The sequence below is a fragment of the Aethalodelphis obliquidens genome, unplaced genomic scaffold (assembly GCF_003676395.1).
Source record: "Aethalodelphis obliquidens isolate GAN/ISIS:26980383/991018 unplaced genomic scaffold, ASM367639v1 scaffold6, whole genome shotgun sequence".
NCBI lineage: Eukaryota > Metazoa > Chordata > Mammalia > Artiodactyla > Delphinidae > Aethalodelphis > Aethalodelphis obliquidens.
In genome coordinates, this window is record NW_020837950.1 from 3,531,842 (window position 1) to 3,545,568 (window position 13,727).

At 47.3% G+C, this 13,727-nt stretch overlaps 2 protein-coding genes across 3 annotated transcripts in view; one reads left to right on the forward strand and one right to left on the reverse strand.

The window, feature by feature from the left end:
* The window catches only part of SCFD2 (sec1 family domain containing 2), a 411,631-nt gene extending 399,804 nt beyond the window's left edge, over window positions 1-11,827 (forward strand). The window contains exons 9-10 of one of the 2 annotated variants that reach the window (XM_027102958.1): window positions 4,942-5,196; window positions 11,676-11,827. In XM_027102958.1, coding sequence (XP_026958759.1) covers window positions 4,942-5,196; window positions 11,676-11,765 — 345 coding nt within the window. In that variant the 3' untranslated portion in view covers window positions 11,766-11,827. Of the gene's footprint in view, window positions 1-4,941; window positions 5,197-7,667; window positions 7,795-11,675 lie in introns of those variants that run through there. The other variant, XM_027102959.1, reaches the window with a different exon arrangement.
* RASL11B (RAS like family 11 member B) lies at window positions 1,043-5,935 on the reverse strand. The gene is made up of 4 exons (XM_027102963.1): window positions 5,231-5,935; window positions 4,563-4,619; window positions 3,318-3,394; window positions 1,043-2,526 (listed from the first exon to the last, which is right to left on the reverse strand). The coding sequence occupies exons 1-4, from the start codon at window positions 5,370-5,372 to the stop codon at window positions 2,056-2,058; spliced, it is 747 nt and encodes a 248-aa protein (XP_026958764.1). The 5' UTR covers window positions 5,373-5,935; the 3' UTR covers window positions 1,043-2,055.
* Window positions 11,828-13,727: the final 1,900 nt, after the last annotated feature.

Genomic DNA, 13,727 nt, shown 5'->3' on the forward strand with positions numbered 1-13,727 from the left:
TGCTCTCCACGTAAGGAAGGTTCGGGACATCACCAGAAGCGCCGTCAAGAGCAGGCAGGACACTTACCCTGTGGGAAAACAGATTTGAAAATCTGGTACCATTCCGTAGTAGGCCCTCAACTATTCATTATGGCTGCTTCTCCTGGTCCCAAGGCCCCCTATATGTGGCAGTGGCCCATATATGAAATATTATAAAGGACTAAGAAAACTGAATATAGTCAGAAGACATTGATTCATGCCCTTTGTGTGAACTCGAGGACATCACTCGAAACTCAGAGCGTTTTTCTCATCTGTAAAATGGTCGTATTACCTCCCCCGCCCTCCCCACTTGTTTATCCTGAGGGTTAAATGAGATCAGGTGCGTGAAAGCACTACACAGACAAATATAAGGTGTGACTATTTGCCCGTAAAGGTGGTGACTCACTTAGCTTGTATGAAAGGTCTCCCAGGCTCGGATGGAAGCCGATGAGAGGCCTGGCAGTTTTAGCACATCACCTGGGGCAGGTGCTACGTGGGAGGGGTTCCTGAACAGCCCCGGATCAACTGCTATGAGCTTCTGCAGAATGAGAACAAAGTGCACTTTCTGAAAGCAGCATACCCAAGGAAGGTTCGCCGAATAGAGCACATGTGGAGAAACAGTGGTCTTGTGTAGAAGCGTGATCTTCACGGCTTAGCCAAGCAATCTCTGATCAACATAAAATATAGGGCCAGACATTTGTCTTAGGTTTACCTGGAGGATCAGGAAGGAAATGAATAGGAGATGTGCTATACTCTTGACTAGAAAGCAGCAAATTACAATTTACAACTCTCGCAGGCCGGGGCCTTTGACAAGTTATTTAACTTGTTTTCAAGCCTGTTTCCTCATCTGTAAAATGGGGATAAGAAGAGCATGCGCTTCAGTGGCTTGTTGTGAGACTTAAGTGCTCACCCCAGGAAGGTATCATGCCCGACTCGACGTGCCCAAGAAGTACAAGGTGCCGAGTAATACTTTGTCTGAAGGACAGAAGGTGAACGTTTCAATTAAGACCAAGTCAGGCGTCTCCTCTTTTAAAATGAGCTTTATTGTACATAAAATAAATTAATTACAGTTTAAGCCAAAAGCATGAGTGGCTTTTTAAAGTGCATCTGTGTAGGAGATTTGACGGTCACCCCTGCATCTGTTCACTCGCTTTAAGATAGTGTTTCCGTAGTTAAGCCACAACTCGGCCAGGTCTAGAAACAACCCAGCGTCATTGCTGTGTTTACACAAATCAGACCAAAATAAATGGACACACTTTGTTTTTCTGTACCTGATGCAACGATTAAAAAAAAAAAATTATACAGTCTCACAATTACTCAAAGTCTGGGGCTGAAGAGTTTGTGTTCTCAACCACTCAACACGTACCCAACTCAGCATACTCACCCCATGGCAGGAGGATGCAGGCCCATAAGCTTACACACGTCTGTATATATAACATTCGGCCCATAAACTCCACCCTTTTTAGTGGGGTGGGGTAGTATTTTCTCCTTGTTCATTAAAAGAAAAAGAAATCTGGGTATCCTTCAGGTTAGAAGGGCATTCTATAAGGAAGCGTATTCCAGAGACACATATACTCGCGTAAGAAAAGCAATTCTTCCTCTTGGGAGGAGGGAAAAAAAAAAAAAAAAGGAAAAGAAAGAAAGAAGAAAAAAAAAAGGAGGAAAGCCTGTGAATGCTTAATCCATTCTTTCATTCCCAACGTAAATCACATCAATATATTGGCTGAAATTACAACTGACTGTCATTTACAAGGTAGTTAACAAAATCCCCAGCGATCGTGCCCCGTCCCCACTCCGGAGGAAAAGACATGGAGGATGTTTCACGTATTCGGAGGGTGGCAGTGGGCTCGTTCAAGCTGCATCAGTTCCTTCCCCCTGCTCAGGACAACGCTTCCTCGTCTGCAGCAGTTCCATGGGCCCTCCTGGCCCCTCTGCTCCAGCCCTTCCTGGAACCATGAATAACGGCCAGCATCCAACATTCCTGCAGAACCTCGGGCCTCTTCCCGGGAAGACCAAACCCCCTCGAGCAGCTCGGCGTCAGACAGAGGTGACAGTCCTGACTTTGGCAGAGAGCGCTTGCTTGAACCTCCTCTTCAGGTCCTGCATGTTGGGGGACTTGGGCCTGGGGATGAGGGAGGTCCGTCGCTTCTCTGGCGTGCCACTGGGCTGCTGTTTGTGACTCACTTCCTTGCACAGCACGTGGAAAGCGCTGTAGACGTCGTTGTCGTTCTCGCTGACGGACACCTCGTAGAAGGAGCAGCCCAGCATGCTGGCCAGCTGCAGTCCAAGCTGAGGGTCCACCTGCCTGATGTGCAGCAGGTCGGCCTTGTTGGCCACGACGACCACAGGCAGCCGAGTGCCCGGGTGCAGCTGCTGCACGTGCTGGTGGAGCGGGCCGGTGAGTTCGTAGCTCTTGTAGTCGGTGATGGAGAAGACGATCACCACAGCGTCTGCCCAGCGGATGCATCTATTCAGCTGCTCAGTGCAGCTCAGGCCGTTCTCGTGGACCTGAAAGAGAGGGATGACGGCAAGGTGAAGGGTGAGGGCCGGAGAGAGCCCTGGCTCAGCTGGAGAGAGAATTCAAAAAGCCCTTAGCGGGAACACCAGATTGCAGGCCGTAAACAAGTTCTATCCCCCCCACGCTTCAGCTTTCTCGACAATATGTTGATCCAGCTGCATGGAGCTGGAATAAATAACAGAGCAGCTCACCACACTCGAGTGGAAAATTGACCTGCAGAGAACTCCATGCAGAGAGACTTTGTAGTTGCATAAAATGGGAAATTAACTGGCTAGACAGTAAGTCTGGGGAAGTAAAGATAGGAGCTGGAAGCATTTAAACCTGGATAACTGCCCAGTTCAAGAGGGAAAAAAAAAAAATACACACGCGCGCATGGCTCTTTGTCTACAGCGTAACTTTCCACCATATAAAAATGATTCCAAGTGTTTGGAGACTATACCTAGATGTTTGATTTCTAATGCCAAAAACACAAATGTAAAAACTGACCTTTTTAACCATAGCAAGGGCATTTTGCCAAATCCAAGTGTGTTTGGTTTGGTCTTTCCTGCTGGGTAGAATCCTCCTACGAGAAGATTTCTGCCCCTTAGCCAAGTCTCCCAAATTAAGCCAGGCTAAGACTGACCAACAGCCAGATACAACTGAAGTGTCAAACAACATATAAAAGCCTAGTGACTCCCCAAGTCTCTCTCCTCCTTCAGCAAGAGGTACTTTGGAAACAATCGAACAATTCCACGGCCAAGCAGACTCCCCTTTGATCTAGTCACATATCTCAGATACTCACCTGAATACCTGGAGTGTCTTGAACCTGAATAGCCAGGGTTTCACCTTCTATTTGGACTTGTCTGGTATAGAGATTACCTATAAAGGCAAAATTTCAAAAAACAAAAAGATTATGTCCTTCCTTCTTGTACAACTTTTAAAACATTGTGGGATATTTTTTTAACTTAGAAATTATAACCTGAACCAATGCACAAAAATATGCTGTAGTTTATTCTGTTTAATGGGCTTAGTTCAGATTTTTTTTTAAACAACTGCAATTTTAACCCCGTTTTAGCAGGTTTATTAAAACTAGGACAAAGCTTGTACATTTTTGGAACCTTAGCTGTCGAATTTTAAACGAAGGTTCCATGTTTAGAGAATTTCCGTGAAAAAAATTTTTCTTGTTCAGCATGTGTGGAATTTGTTTTATTTTAGTACTTATCGCTCTTTGGCATAAATTTATATTCTAGCTATTAGATATAATGGTTTGGTGGGCAAATATTGTTAGTAAATTCACAACCAACATAATCAGTTGGAATACAAGTGTAACATAACATAGCTGACTCGACATCAAAGCACAAGGCTGCCATGCCTTATCTTGGGATGGTTTATATAGTGCGTTCCAAATAATCCCCTGTAGGTACTTCATATGGTCTAAGGAATTAAACAATTTGCTAACAGAGCATAGGTAGAAAGTCCTTAAGCCTCCCCAGTGGACATTCTTAATCACAGGGATTGAAAAAGTGTTCTATCATTTATTCAGGAACTCTCCTCCTAAAATTTTACCATTTAGTTATTTTTCTTTGTTAAGAAAAGAGAACTTTAGGTTTACAACTGCTCTCCTTTGGCCTTTGCTTTAAAAGGTCACCTCTGAAAGGCAGCCAGCAGAGAGGGCGAGGGGTAGGGGGAGGAGCTGGCCATCTTTTTTTTTTTTTTTTTTATGACTTTTGCAGGAGTGTTTTGAAGGGAGAGGCTCTTGAGTACAAAGGGTGCTTCCAACTGGGGTCCCTATAGTTAAAACATACCAACGGGAATACTTTCAGGCACTTGATAAAATGATGAATGGGCTTGGAATGGAATGAGGCCAGATGGCAGTTATGGGAAGCGGGGGAGCACGGGACGGGGACAAGGGAAGTTGCAAGTGGCAGGATCCCAGTGCTCAGACTGTCACTCTGAAGGAACCTGCCTGGTAGACACTGAAAAAAAAAAAAGGGAACAGCAGTACTGGTGCAAGCTGACAGCATTTTCCTCAAATACATTTCCTCACCTGCATTTCTTTCATAGTCACCGATGAATCGTTTGGTGAGGAACCGGACCACCAGAGCTGCAGGTCAGAAAAGAGAAGGGAAAGAGAGTTAACCTTGGCACAAGAAGTTAGGTTGGTCTCCACCCCTCCCCCAACCTAAAAAGCAACTCTCAGAGAAAGCCAGCCGACCACCACGTGAAATTCCTACCCTGCAGCGACGGGGAGGGGGCTGGAAGGCGTCGTGAATTATGGCTCTGTCCAGCTGGATGGGTCATTTGGTCCACCACCATCCTCGGAGCCCGGCTGAGCCACACCTAAGCCTTCCCGCAGACAAATGTCTTTCCTAACCTTAAAGAACTCCAGGAGAGGTTACGTTCACTAACTCCCCTTTCTGTGCCAGGGACTGCCAGAGGCTCAAGAACCCCAGAATTCGAATCCCCGTTGTGTCGGTGGTGTAGAGGGTCGTCTGGCCCTCAGCAGTTTGTTTCCCTCATCTGATGAAGGAGGAGAGTGGAAACGAAGATGGCTGAGGTCCCTCCCGAGGGGCAGCGGATCAGTAGGAGAGGGTGGGCGATCCGGCTGCAGCTCCCACCTCTCCCCCACGCCTCGTTTAACCGCAACCCTCAGTGGGGGCCGCCCAACTCCAGCCCCAGAGGTAAGCGGGTTCTCGCCGGAGCGCTAAGACTCACCTGTCTTGCCCACGCCACTGGCGCCCACCACAGCGATCTTGACCAGGCGGCGGCCCGCCGCCCCCAGGCAGCAATCGGCGGCGGCTACGCTGCCCGGGGCGGGGTATTCGGCGATAGTGCACATGTTCTGAATGAGGCGCATCGCCGCTTCGGCAGGGGCTTCAGCGCGCGGGACGGGACCTGCGAGACAGGAAGAGGCTCGCGCTACGCAGGAGCGGGCTGGTGGACCGGGCAGGGGGCTCCGCGGTATTAAAAAAAAAAAGAAAGAAAGAAAAAGAAAAAAAGCCCCGGAGCGGGCGCGGCGGGAGACTCCGGCTGTCTCGGGTTCCAGGCTGGGACTGCAGCAGGGCTGCGCGCGCGCTGTTTTCTCCGGGGCCGGCCCCACCCCTTGTTTCCCGCGGCCAATCCCTGGGCGCCCTGCGCGAGGCCCCGCCCCCGGCGCCGCTCTGCGCGCGCCACGCCCCTGGGGTCGCCCAGAGCCAGTGCGGGGCCCCGTGAGGCTCGGAGAAAATGGGGCAGCCGGCAACAGGAGGCAACGGGTGGGCCGGAGCCGACGGCGCAGCCAATGGCGGCCGCCCAGGAGGGCGGCGCCGGGCACGGGCCGGGGTTCCGCTGCGCCGGGATGGGGCACGTGCTGTGGCTGCGGGGTTGGGGGCGCCTCGGTCCCGGGAAGCGGGGCTCGGTCTGGGGGCGGCTGTGGGGGATGCCTCTTGGCCTGTCTGCCTGCCGTCCCCGAAGAGCGCGGCCTTGGACCCCCATTAGCATTCCCAGGCATCTGCACCCGCCCGGATGCCCAGCCCGCCCGCCTGCCCACCCACCCACCCACTCCCCGCAGCCAACTGATCGGCCAGCTCCGCCCACCCTCAGGGAACCTGCGCCCGGGAGGCCGGGGCCTCGAGGGTGTGAGCGCTCGGGGTCGCCCGTCTGGCTGCCCGGCTTCGTGCCTGTCTCCTTAATTTGGGTCGTGATTGTACTGACTTGGGTGCATCCGGAGTGGCATCCTGGATCATAGATTTGGCTACAGTGGCAATCAGTAACAAAGACCCCCGTACCCGCTCCCCTGAAATGTGACTTTAACTTTGGGGAAAAATAAAGTCACCCAGTTTGCTCTAGCTCTTGTTGGCAGGGTGGCGGATCACTCACCCTCCGACAAGCTCACGTGAACACACATACGGTCGAGTGCATGTACAGCCTACCCAGAGGCAAATCTAGAAGTAATTATAGAACAAGCTTTCTAGCGCCTCACACGCACTCACACCTCCACCAAGAGCTGTGAAAAGGAAAGCAACAGTTATCCCAGCTGTCTCTGGATACTGACTAGATTGGGAGGCAGATATCAGAAAGGGTCTGCACTTAGTCTCTGGTTATGAGGAATGGCAAGTTTACTTAAGTGACTTGATGCCAATTTGCGCTCATAAAATCCCAAGCTCCACCCCTTACATTCTCACCACAGAAAGGCATCTTCAGTGGTAGGCTGAATTCCCCATCCAAGCAACATTATGTTGCTGGAACTGCTGTAAAATGTCACCAAACACTCAGGCTGACCACCTCCCCATTCCCTCCATCTCGCCCCCTCTCCTTCCCACCCTCCTAACCTGGTGGGCCCCCAAATGTTCCAGAGGCTTTTATCCTAAAGACAAATGACAGCAAACACTGTGGCACTGGGTCCACACCCACGTTAAAGGTTGAAACGTAAAAGTAAAGTAAACCAATTCCCTTATCTACACATGCCAGGCATCTAGTTTGACTCCTCCTTGCAACCTTGACTTAATTGACCAGGTATTTGACAGAATTTATGATGCAGACCCAGTTCAGACGTTGAGATGAACCCTCGGGCCTATCACGGTTTAGATGTTTGCAGGAATTCAAAGACGAAATAGGAGAGTAATCTCAAATGGCTCAGCAGCAAGTCTTCTAGGATGGGCAACATAATTAGCAAGGTGCACAACCTTAATAAACACGAGAAAAGGTTGACTTCTGGGGAGGTCACAGGAATGAAAGAAATTCAGCCATTTGAGTCAGAAGGGAAAAGAGTATATCCAAAATGCACTATGTTTTTCTGCATGGTTTAAATCAAACTTGAATTTTGCTCTTCATAAAAATTGCAAAAATGCACTATGTTTTTTGCCATAAAATCAAACTTAGCAAGACTATAATTACAGGTAACCATGTACTTTTCAACGCACCCCCCCAAGGAAAAAAAGCCTGTAATTCTGTCATGCTTATGTGGTAAAATAATTATGTCGTCTAAAGTTTTTGTTTAACTGCTTTTTACACACACACACCACACACAGAGACATGACGAAAGTTGTCAAGGGGAATTTTGCTTTGAATCATTTTAGCTTCTGGGGCTTGATTTTCAGTACCGTGAGCCTGTACCAAGCCTGTGATTCTTCCGTCTGAAACACGAAGGCTGAATTTGGTATTCTTATTTTAGGTCTAAGAGATCTGGCTGTGCTTTAAAGAACACAGAAAAGAAAGAAAGAAGAGAAAGATGGAGAAAATCTCTTCAAATTCCAAACGTCTAGCAAATAGCCCACCTCCATGCCACTCTGCCTCAGTGGACGACACGAGAGCTACCCCTTCTAAGAAATTCATAGAATTAATAAAAAGGAAGGGGAAGGGGCAGGAGAACTGATATACATTGAAGGCTTGTTTTATTTCAGGCTGTGGGCTAGGGATTCAGCAAACAAAAATCTTCTTTTACCTTTTACCTCTTCCTAAGAGGTAGGTGTCGTCATTACGTCCTGTTGCAGTTTTCTGTTGCTGCTTTAGATGTCCAAGATGCCTTCTTCGGTGACATGTCTGCATTTCAGTTGGAATGGCTGGAACAGCTGGGACTGGCCAGTATCTCTCCCTGCCTGCCTCCCACTTTGGTTAGCTCAGGCCCCCTCCCAGCATGGCAGGTGGCTTCCCTTAGAAGGAGTATTCTAAGAAAGGAAGCGGGAGCTGTCAATCTCTTAAGGCCAGTGCATGGAAACTGGCACAGCATCACTTCAGCTATATTCTGATGGTCAGTCCCAGAGCCCACCCAGATGAAAGGGCAAGGGGCATAGATCCCACCTTTAGAGGGGAGTAATGTCAAAGAATTTGTGGCCATCTGTAATTAACCACCCTTCCATTTTATAAATGAGGAAACAAAGTCTTGCTTTAAAACTCCTTCAGGGTCATATATCCTATAAAAAAACAGAGCCAAATCTGAAAAGGATGAGTAACACAGAAAATATCCGGGATGTTCACAATGAGATGGTCTCCTGTGATGCCATGCTATAGTGGTTAAACTGTTCTCTCTCTCTCGGCACCCACCTCTGGTTAACCTAACACACTAGAAGTGGAAAGGAAGGTGGGTGTGAACCCACCATTTCCTCCACACTTTTCTCAGCATCCCAAAGAACATAGGGGCCCAACAAAGGAGAGTTTGGGTCCTACCTTACATTTAATTTTCAATTATAAAAGAGTATAATGAGATTCTTTTTCAACTGATGGCTTTGAGACCACTGTTCAAGGCCACTGTTTTCGTTGCTTTTATGTACTCTGTATTGACACCCCTCTCCGCTTTTTTGAACTGTTTTCCTACAGCCTGGCACAGGGATTATTTACTGATGTCACTTGCTCAGATCGTTTTCCATTCTTTAGTGAGAGCACCTCAATTTTCCTTTGGAAAACTCCCCTGCCCCATTCTCATGTTGCTCTGATGATGGCAATGGGGTGATACCAATCCCTAATTGCAGGAGTAGATACCAATAAGCCTCAGGGATTCGTTCAGGGCTGGGCCAGTGAAATATCTCCCTGAGAGTTTTGTTTGTTTGTTTTTTGCGCTACGCGGGCCTCTCACTGTTGTGGCCTCTCCCGTTGCAGAGCGCGCAGGCTCAGCGGCCATGGCTCAGGGGCCCAGCCGCTCCGCGGCATGTGGGATCTTCCCGGACCGGGGCACGAACCCGTGTCCCCTGCATCGGCAGGCGGACTCTCAACCACTGCGCCACCAGGGAAGCCCCTGCCTGAGGGTTTTGCTGGGGGAAGGGGTGCTTCATTTGCACTGATGTTAATCAGCTGGTAGAAAGTGAGCCTGGAGCTCCAGGTAACCATCCTGCCACCATGTGGGGAAGTCTGCCTCAGAATGAAGCCAACCCACAAGAAAGCAAAGTTGACAGGCAGAGAGGCAGGACCCTGATGGCATCTTTTCTAGCTCTGCATTCAGCCATACCTCAAAACCCAGACTCACTCCTTGAAATTCCCAGTTACAGGGGTCAACACAGTTGCTTTCGAGATTAGGCTAGTTTGAGTTGGATCTCTGTCACCTGCACTGAACACGGCTTCACACACCCTGTTTGTGTGCAATTGTGGTCTCTGCACAAGCATCAGCAACATCCCTCATTCAGAAATCTGAGCTCAGCCATACCCTGCAATCTATAGAAATACGCACACAACTGAAAGGATATTAGTACATCCAGACAATGGAATATTCAGCACTAGACAGAAACGAGCTATCAAGCCACAAAAAGCCATGGAGGAAGCTTACATGCATATGACTGAGTAAAAGAAGCCAATCTGAAAAGGCTACATACTGTATGATCCCAACTTTATGACATCCTCCAAAAGGCAAAACTAAGAAGAGAGCAAAAAGATCAGTGGTTGCCATGGGGACCAGGGATGGAGGGATGAACAGGTGAAACACAGAGGCTTTTTAGGGCAGTGAAACTACTCTGTATGATACTACAGTGGTGGTTACATGTCTTTATACAATTGTCCAAACCCAGTTGTACAACACCAAGAACGAACCCTAATGTAAACTATGGGCTTTGGGTGATGGTGACGTGTCAATGTAAGTTCATCAGTTGAAACAAATGTACCACTCTGGTGAGGGATGTTGATAACTGGGGGAGGCTCTGTGTCTGGGGGACGGGGCACGGGCTACATATGGGAAGTCTGTACCTTCTGCTCAATGTTGCTGTGAATCTAAAACTGCTCGAAAAATAATCTATTAAAAATATATATATATATATATGAAAGGACATCTAGTCCAACTTTCTCCTGCAATATCCCTGCTAAGAGATTGTCCAACCTAATCTAGAATTCTTCCAGTGATGGGAAGTACTCACCATCCACAGCAGCACATTTATACTGAGCTGTTATCTTTTCTCCTAGAGCCCCCTTCCTGAAAGGCAGACATTGGCATCCTCACCAGCTTTCCAAACACCTGATCCATTGCTCCTTTGCCTTCCATAGTAGTTTGGAAAGGACTAAAGGACCGATAAGGGAAAAGGAAAGGTGCTTGCCTATGCATGGATGTGTAAAGGAACAGGAAACACCGGAGATGTGTCGCCTGCATCTTCACTAAGGATGACTTGTGATAGAGTTTTTATCATTCAATTTTAAAAATGAAAAAGAACCATGGCTCAGAAGCAGCATCTGGATGAAAGAGGGGAGAGAATTCATTTTGAGCTGCTCATTTTCTAAGAGCTCTGTAAGCGTGGAAATAGAAAGAGATAGAAGTAAGCGTAATGGAAGGTTTTCACCCAATGGCTCTGTGCACCATGTGTCGGATGTCTTGCAGTTCTGTGGATTCCGCTACAGAGAGCTATGCCTGGTACACAGTGGGGATGTGATGATTTTTTTAAATTGTCAACCTTCTTTTTAGTAGAGGCTGGGATGAAAAGTAGAATCACTAAGTTCAAAAGGCAAAGGAGGGAAGGCAGATTGGAACTCAAATAAAAAGAACACAACACACACACACACAAACACACACACACACACACACCTCTTGCCATTAGAAAGATCACCAACTGACCAGAACACTTTAACTTTGAAAAAAGTAAGATCTTTAAGTTCCTCGAATGGGCCTTCCCTCCCCTCCACATACCTTGGTAGGTTTCTATGGTAGCAAATGGCCCACACTCCCCCCTCCCTTTCCACGCTCAGGGAGAAAGAAGGACTAGTGTTCTACAGTTATATTCCCTTGCTACTCTATCAGGTTTTATCTTTCTTATTCTGGAAGGTTTCCTCCACCCTCTTTCTCTATTTCAATGTAATATATAAACTGAAGGTAAAAGAAAAAGTGGAAATAATTCTCCTTTTCATTCAGGGCAAAATCTGAGATTTTCTTCCCCTCTCAATGATTTAAGTCTTAATAGCCGAAGTCGTTTTTCTGGCAACACAGAAGACCTATTTGATAAGTAATCTGGTGGCAAGAACTCAGAATATATTCAAGTTTTAAACATTACCTGGAACAGCTAGTGAATTTTCACTGTGTTTTCACGGAGAGTAGGAAAACTCACAGGGCTCGTTTTCCCAAAGCCTTTTAAAACGTTGAGCATTAGGAACTGACGGGACTGCATTACTGATAAAGCCATGGTTAGGAGTTCTCGTCATTAAATGAAAGGTCTTAAAATATTGGAGCTAGACAGTGCTGACTTTCTCTGAGATCATTTCTTCTTCTTTTCTCCAGTGGAAGGAACCCTTCAAGCATACAAGGATCCTGCCGCTTCTCTCTCCAACCCATCATTTGTACAGAAGACTAAGGAGCCGAGAGGCATAAGTATCGGTCCCCCAGAAATGATTGCTCTTGGGACACTTGACGGGCTACTGGCATCAGGTGATACGCACAAACAGAAATGGTTCAGAAAGATTCAGACAACTGAGCCAATTGTTTAGCAGAATCTTTGGTTCCAAATTCCTCCGTAGATTGGACACATCTAATATTTGCCCTCCGACTTTCCCTTGGGGTGCTAGAAAGTTCACCTAAGGACACTTCAGGCCTCCTTATTTGTCTTTGCAGAGAAGACAAAGCCTCTCCTCACAGCCTCCACTCCTTAGCATAATGTTCGAAGCTAAAAGGAAATCAAAACTTCATACCTATCCACCTATGTTATGAGAGAACAAGCTTCACTTCCCTCCATTGCCTGAATCACCTGGATGGTGGAATGAAACCTTGTTTGGGGCCAAAGCCACTGATTCTCGTTGCTTTGTCCGGCTCTCAAAAATCACAGGAACCATCAAATCCTTTCTAAGCTCTCATCAGCCTCCCTGGCTCAGGGTATTCAGGAGTATCGAAAATATCATGGGTCATAGTGTGAACTATAGAAATGGGGCCCCAAGGTAGCAGAGATATGTGAGTTACTTGGTTTGTGAACGTGGAAATGGTGATGTGATCATTTCTTTAACAAGCATGAAATTCAGTCACTGCCTAAAAGCATTTTCATTCGAACGGTATTCTGTGAGAGTTTAGGATTTTCACCAAGACATCCGCATTGTTAATGCACCTCCCTTCTGATTGAAAAAGAAAATGGACAGCAGATGAGAAAAATTGGATGCGATCGTTTTTAGGAAATGCACAAATGACTCACGTACTCACTTGATTTGACAGGAGTACTGGTTTCTATATAAAGAAGCAACCTAGTCCCAAAATAGAGCTGCACATAGCAGAAAGTAGCTTGCAGAAGAATGACACATTCCAAGCCTGAGGAACATGCAGTTTGGTATGCCGGGGCATCTCTGCTGGGAATGTTCTGTGAGGTCCATTATTAATTCATTTGGAATGTAAAGTTAGCTGCTCCAGGATCTTAACTGTTTTTCAAGACAGGAAAACTCCCGTGTATTTTGAGACAATTCTTAACTGGCTTTAAAAGCAAACAACAACAACTTAACTTTTTTGCAAAGAATGTGTACCCCCATTCTAACTAAAAAATATATGTAGCTCAATGGTAAATAAATTATAACAGATTTTGTGCCATACATATGTTGAATGTCCATTGAGATTAGGCACATGAAAGGACCTGGTCAATTGTAAACGTTTAATCCTTTTATATCTTCGTTATGAAAATGAAGTGGAGTTCTTTTTCCAGCCTGGATTGTCCCGTGATCAATTGTTGGGAAGTCGTCTATTAACAGCTCAGTCAAATCCTCTCCCAAATCCCTCCTTACCTGGACCTGGATGAGGAGATAGGGTGAAAAGAGCCAGGCTGAAGCCTTTCTTGTGTTTATTTGCCATAACAGCCGAAAAGAGCCAGGAGCCAAGGCATTCCTCTCTTCCTATCTGCAGGCAAGAGATGGAACCATGTCTTCTGGATGAGCTAGTGCACTGCTTATCAACCAGACCCGCTGTGATTCTAGGGCAGAATGTGGCAGGCTCCCTGAGGTAACAGCGCACACCCAGCCCAAGAACATTGTGGAGAACAATTTCCAGACAGTTGTGCTGGACAGCAGCCGGCTCAAGAAATTCCTCATATTGGCCAAGCGGCATCTTAAGGGAGCCCTTCACAGCTTCTCCCTCATCATTATGAAATAGCCTGACCCACAGGAGGCCCTTCTGTGGCACGACCTGTCCCCCTGTCCCTCCATCCCTCCTTCCCAGTTCAGCCCCAGGCCCGGGGCCACTGGGCTGTGCTTCAACTCGCCGTATCCTTCACCCTTCACGCTACACTATTTGCTTGTTTATGGTCCAGCTCTGTACACTGCAGTGTAAACTCCACAGGAGTAGAGATGCTGTGTGCTTCGTTGC

Coding starts and splice junctions, on each gene's coding strand:
- RASL11B (XM_027102963.1), bottom strand. CDS start 5,372: ATGCGCCTCATTCAGAACATGTGCACTATCGCCGAATACCCCGCCCCG. Junction 4,620..5,230: donor CAGTGGCGTGGGCAAGACAG/GTGAGTCTTAGC, acceptor TCTGACCTGCAG/CTCTGGTGGTCCGGTTCCTC. Junction 3,395..4,562: donor TGACTATGAAAGAAATGCAG/GTGAGGAAATGT, acceptor TTGCCTTTATAG/GTAATCTCTATACCAGACAA.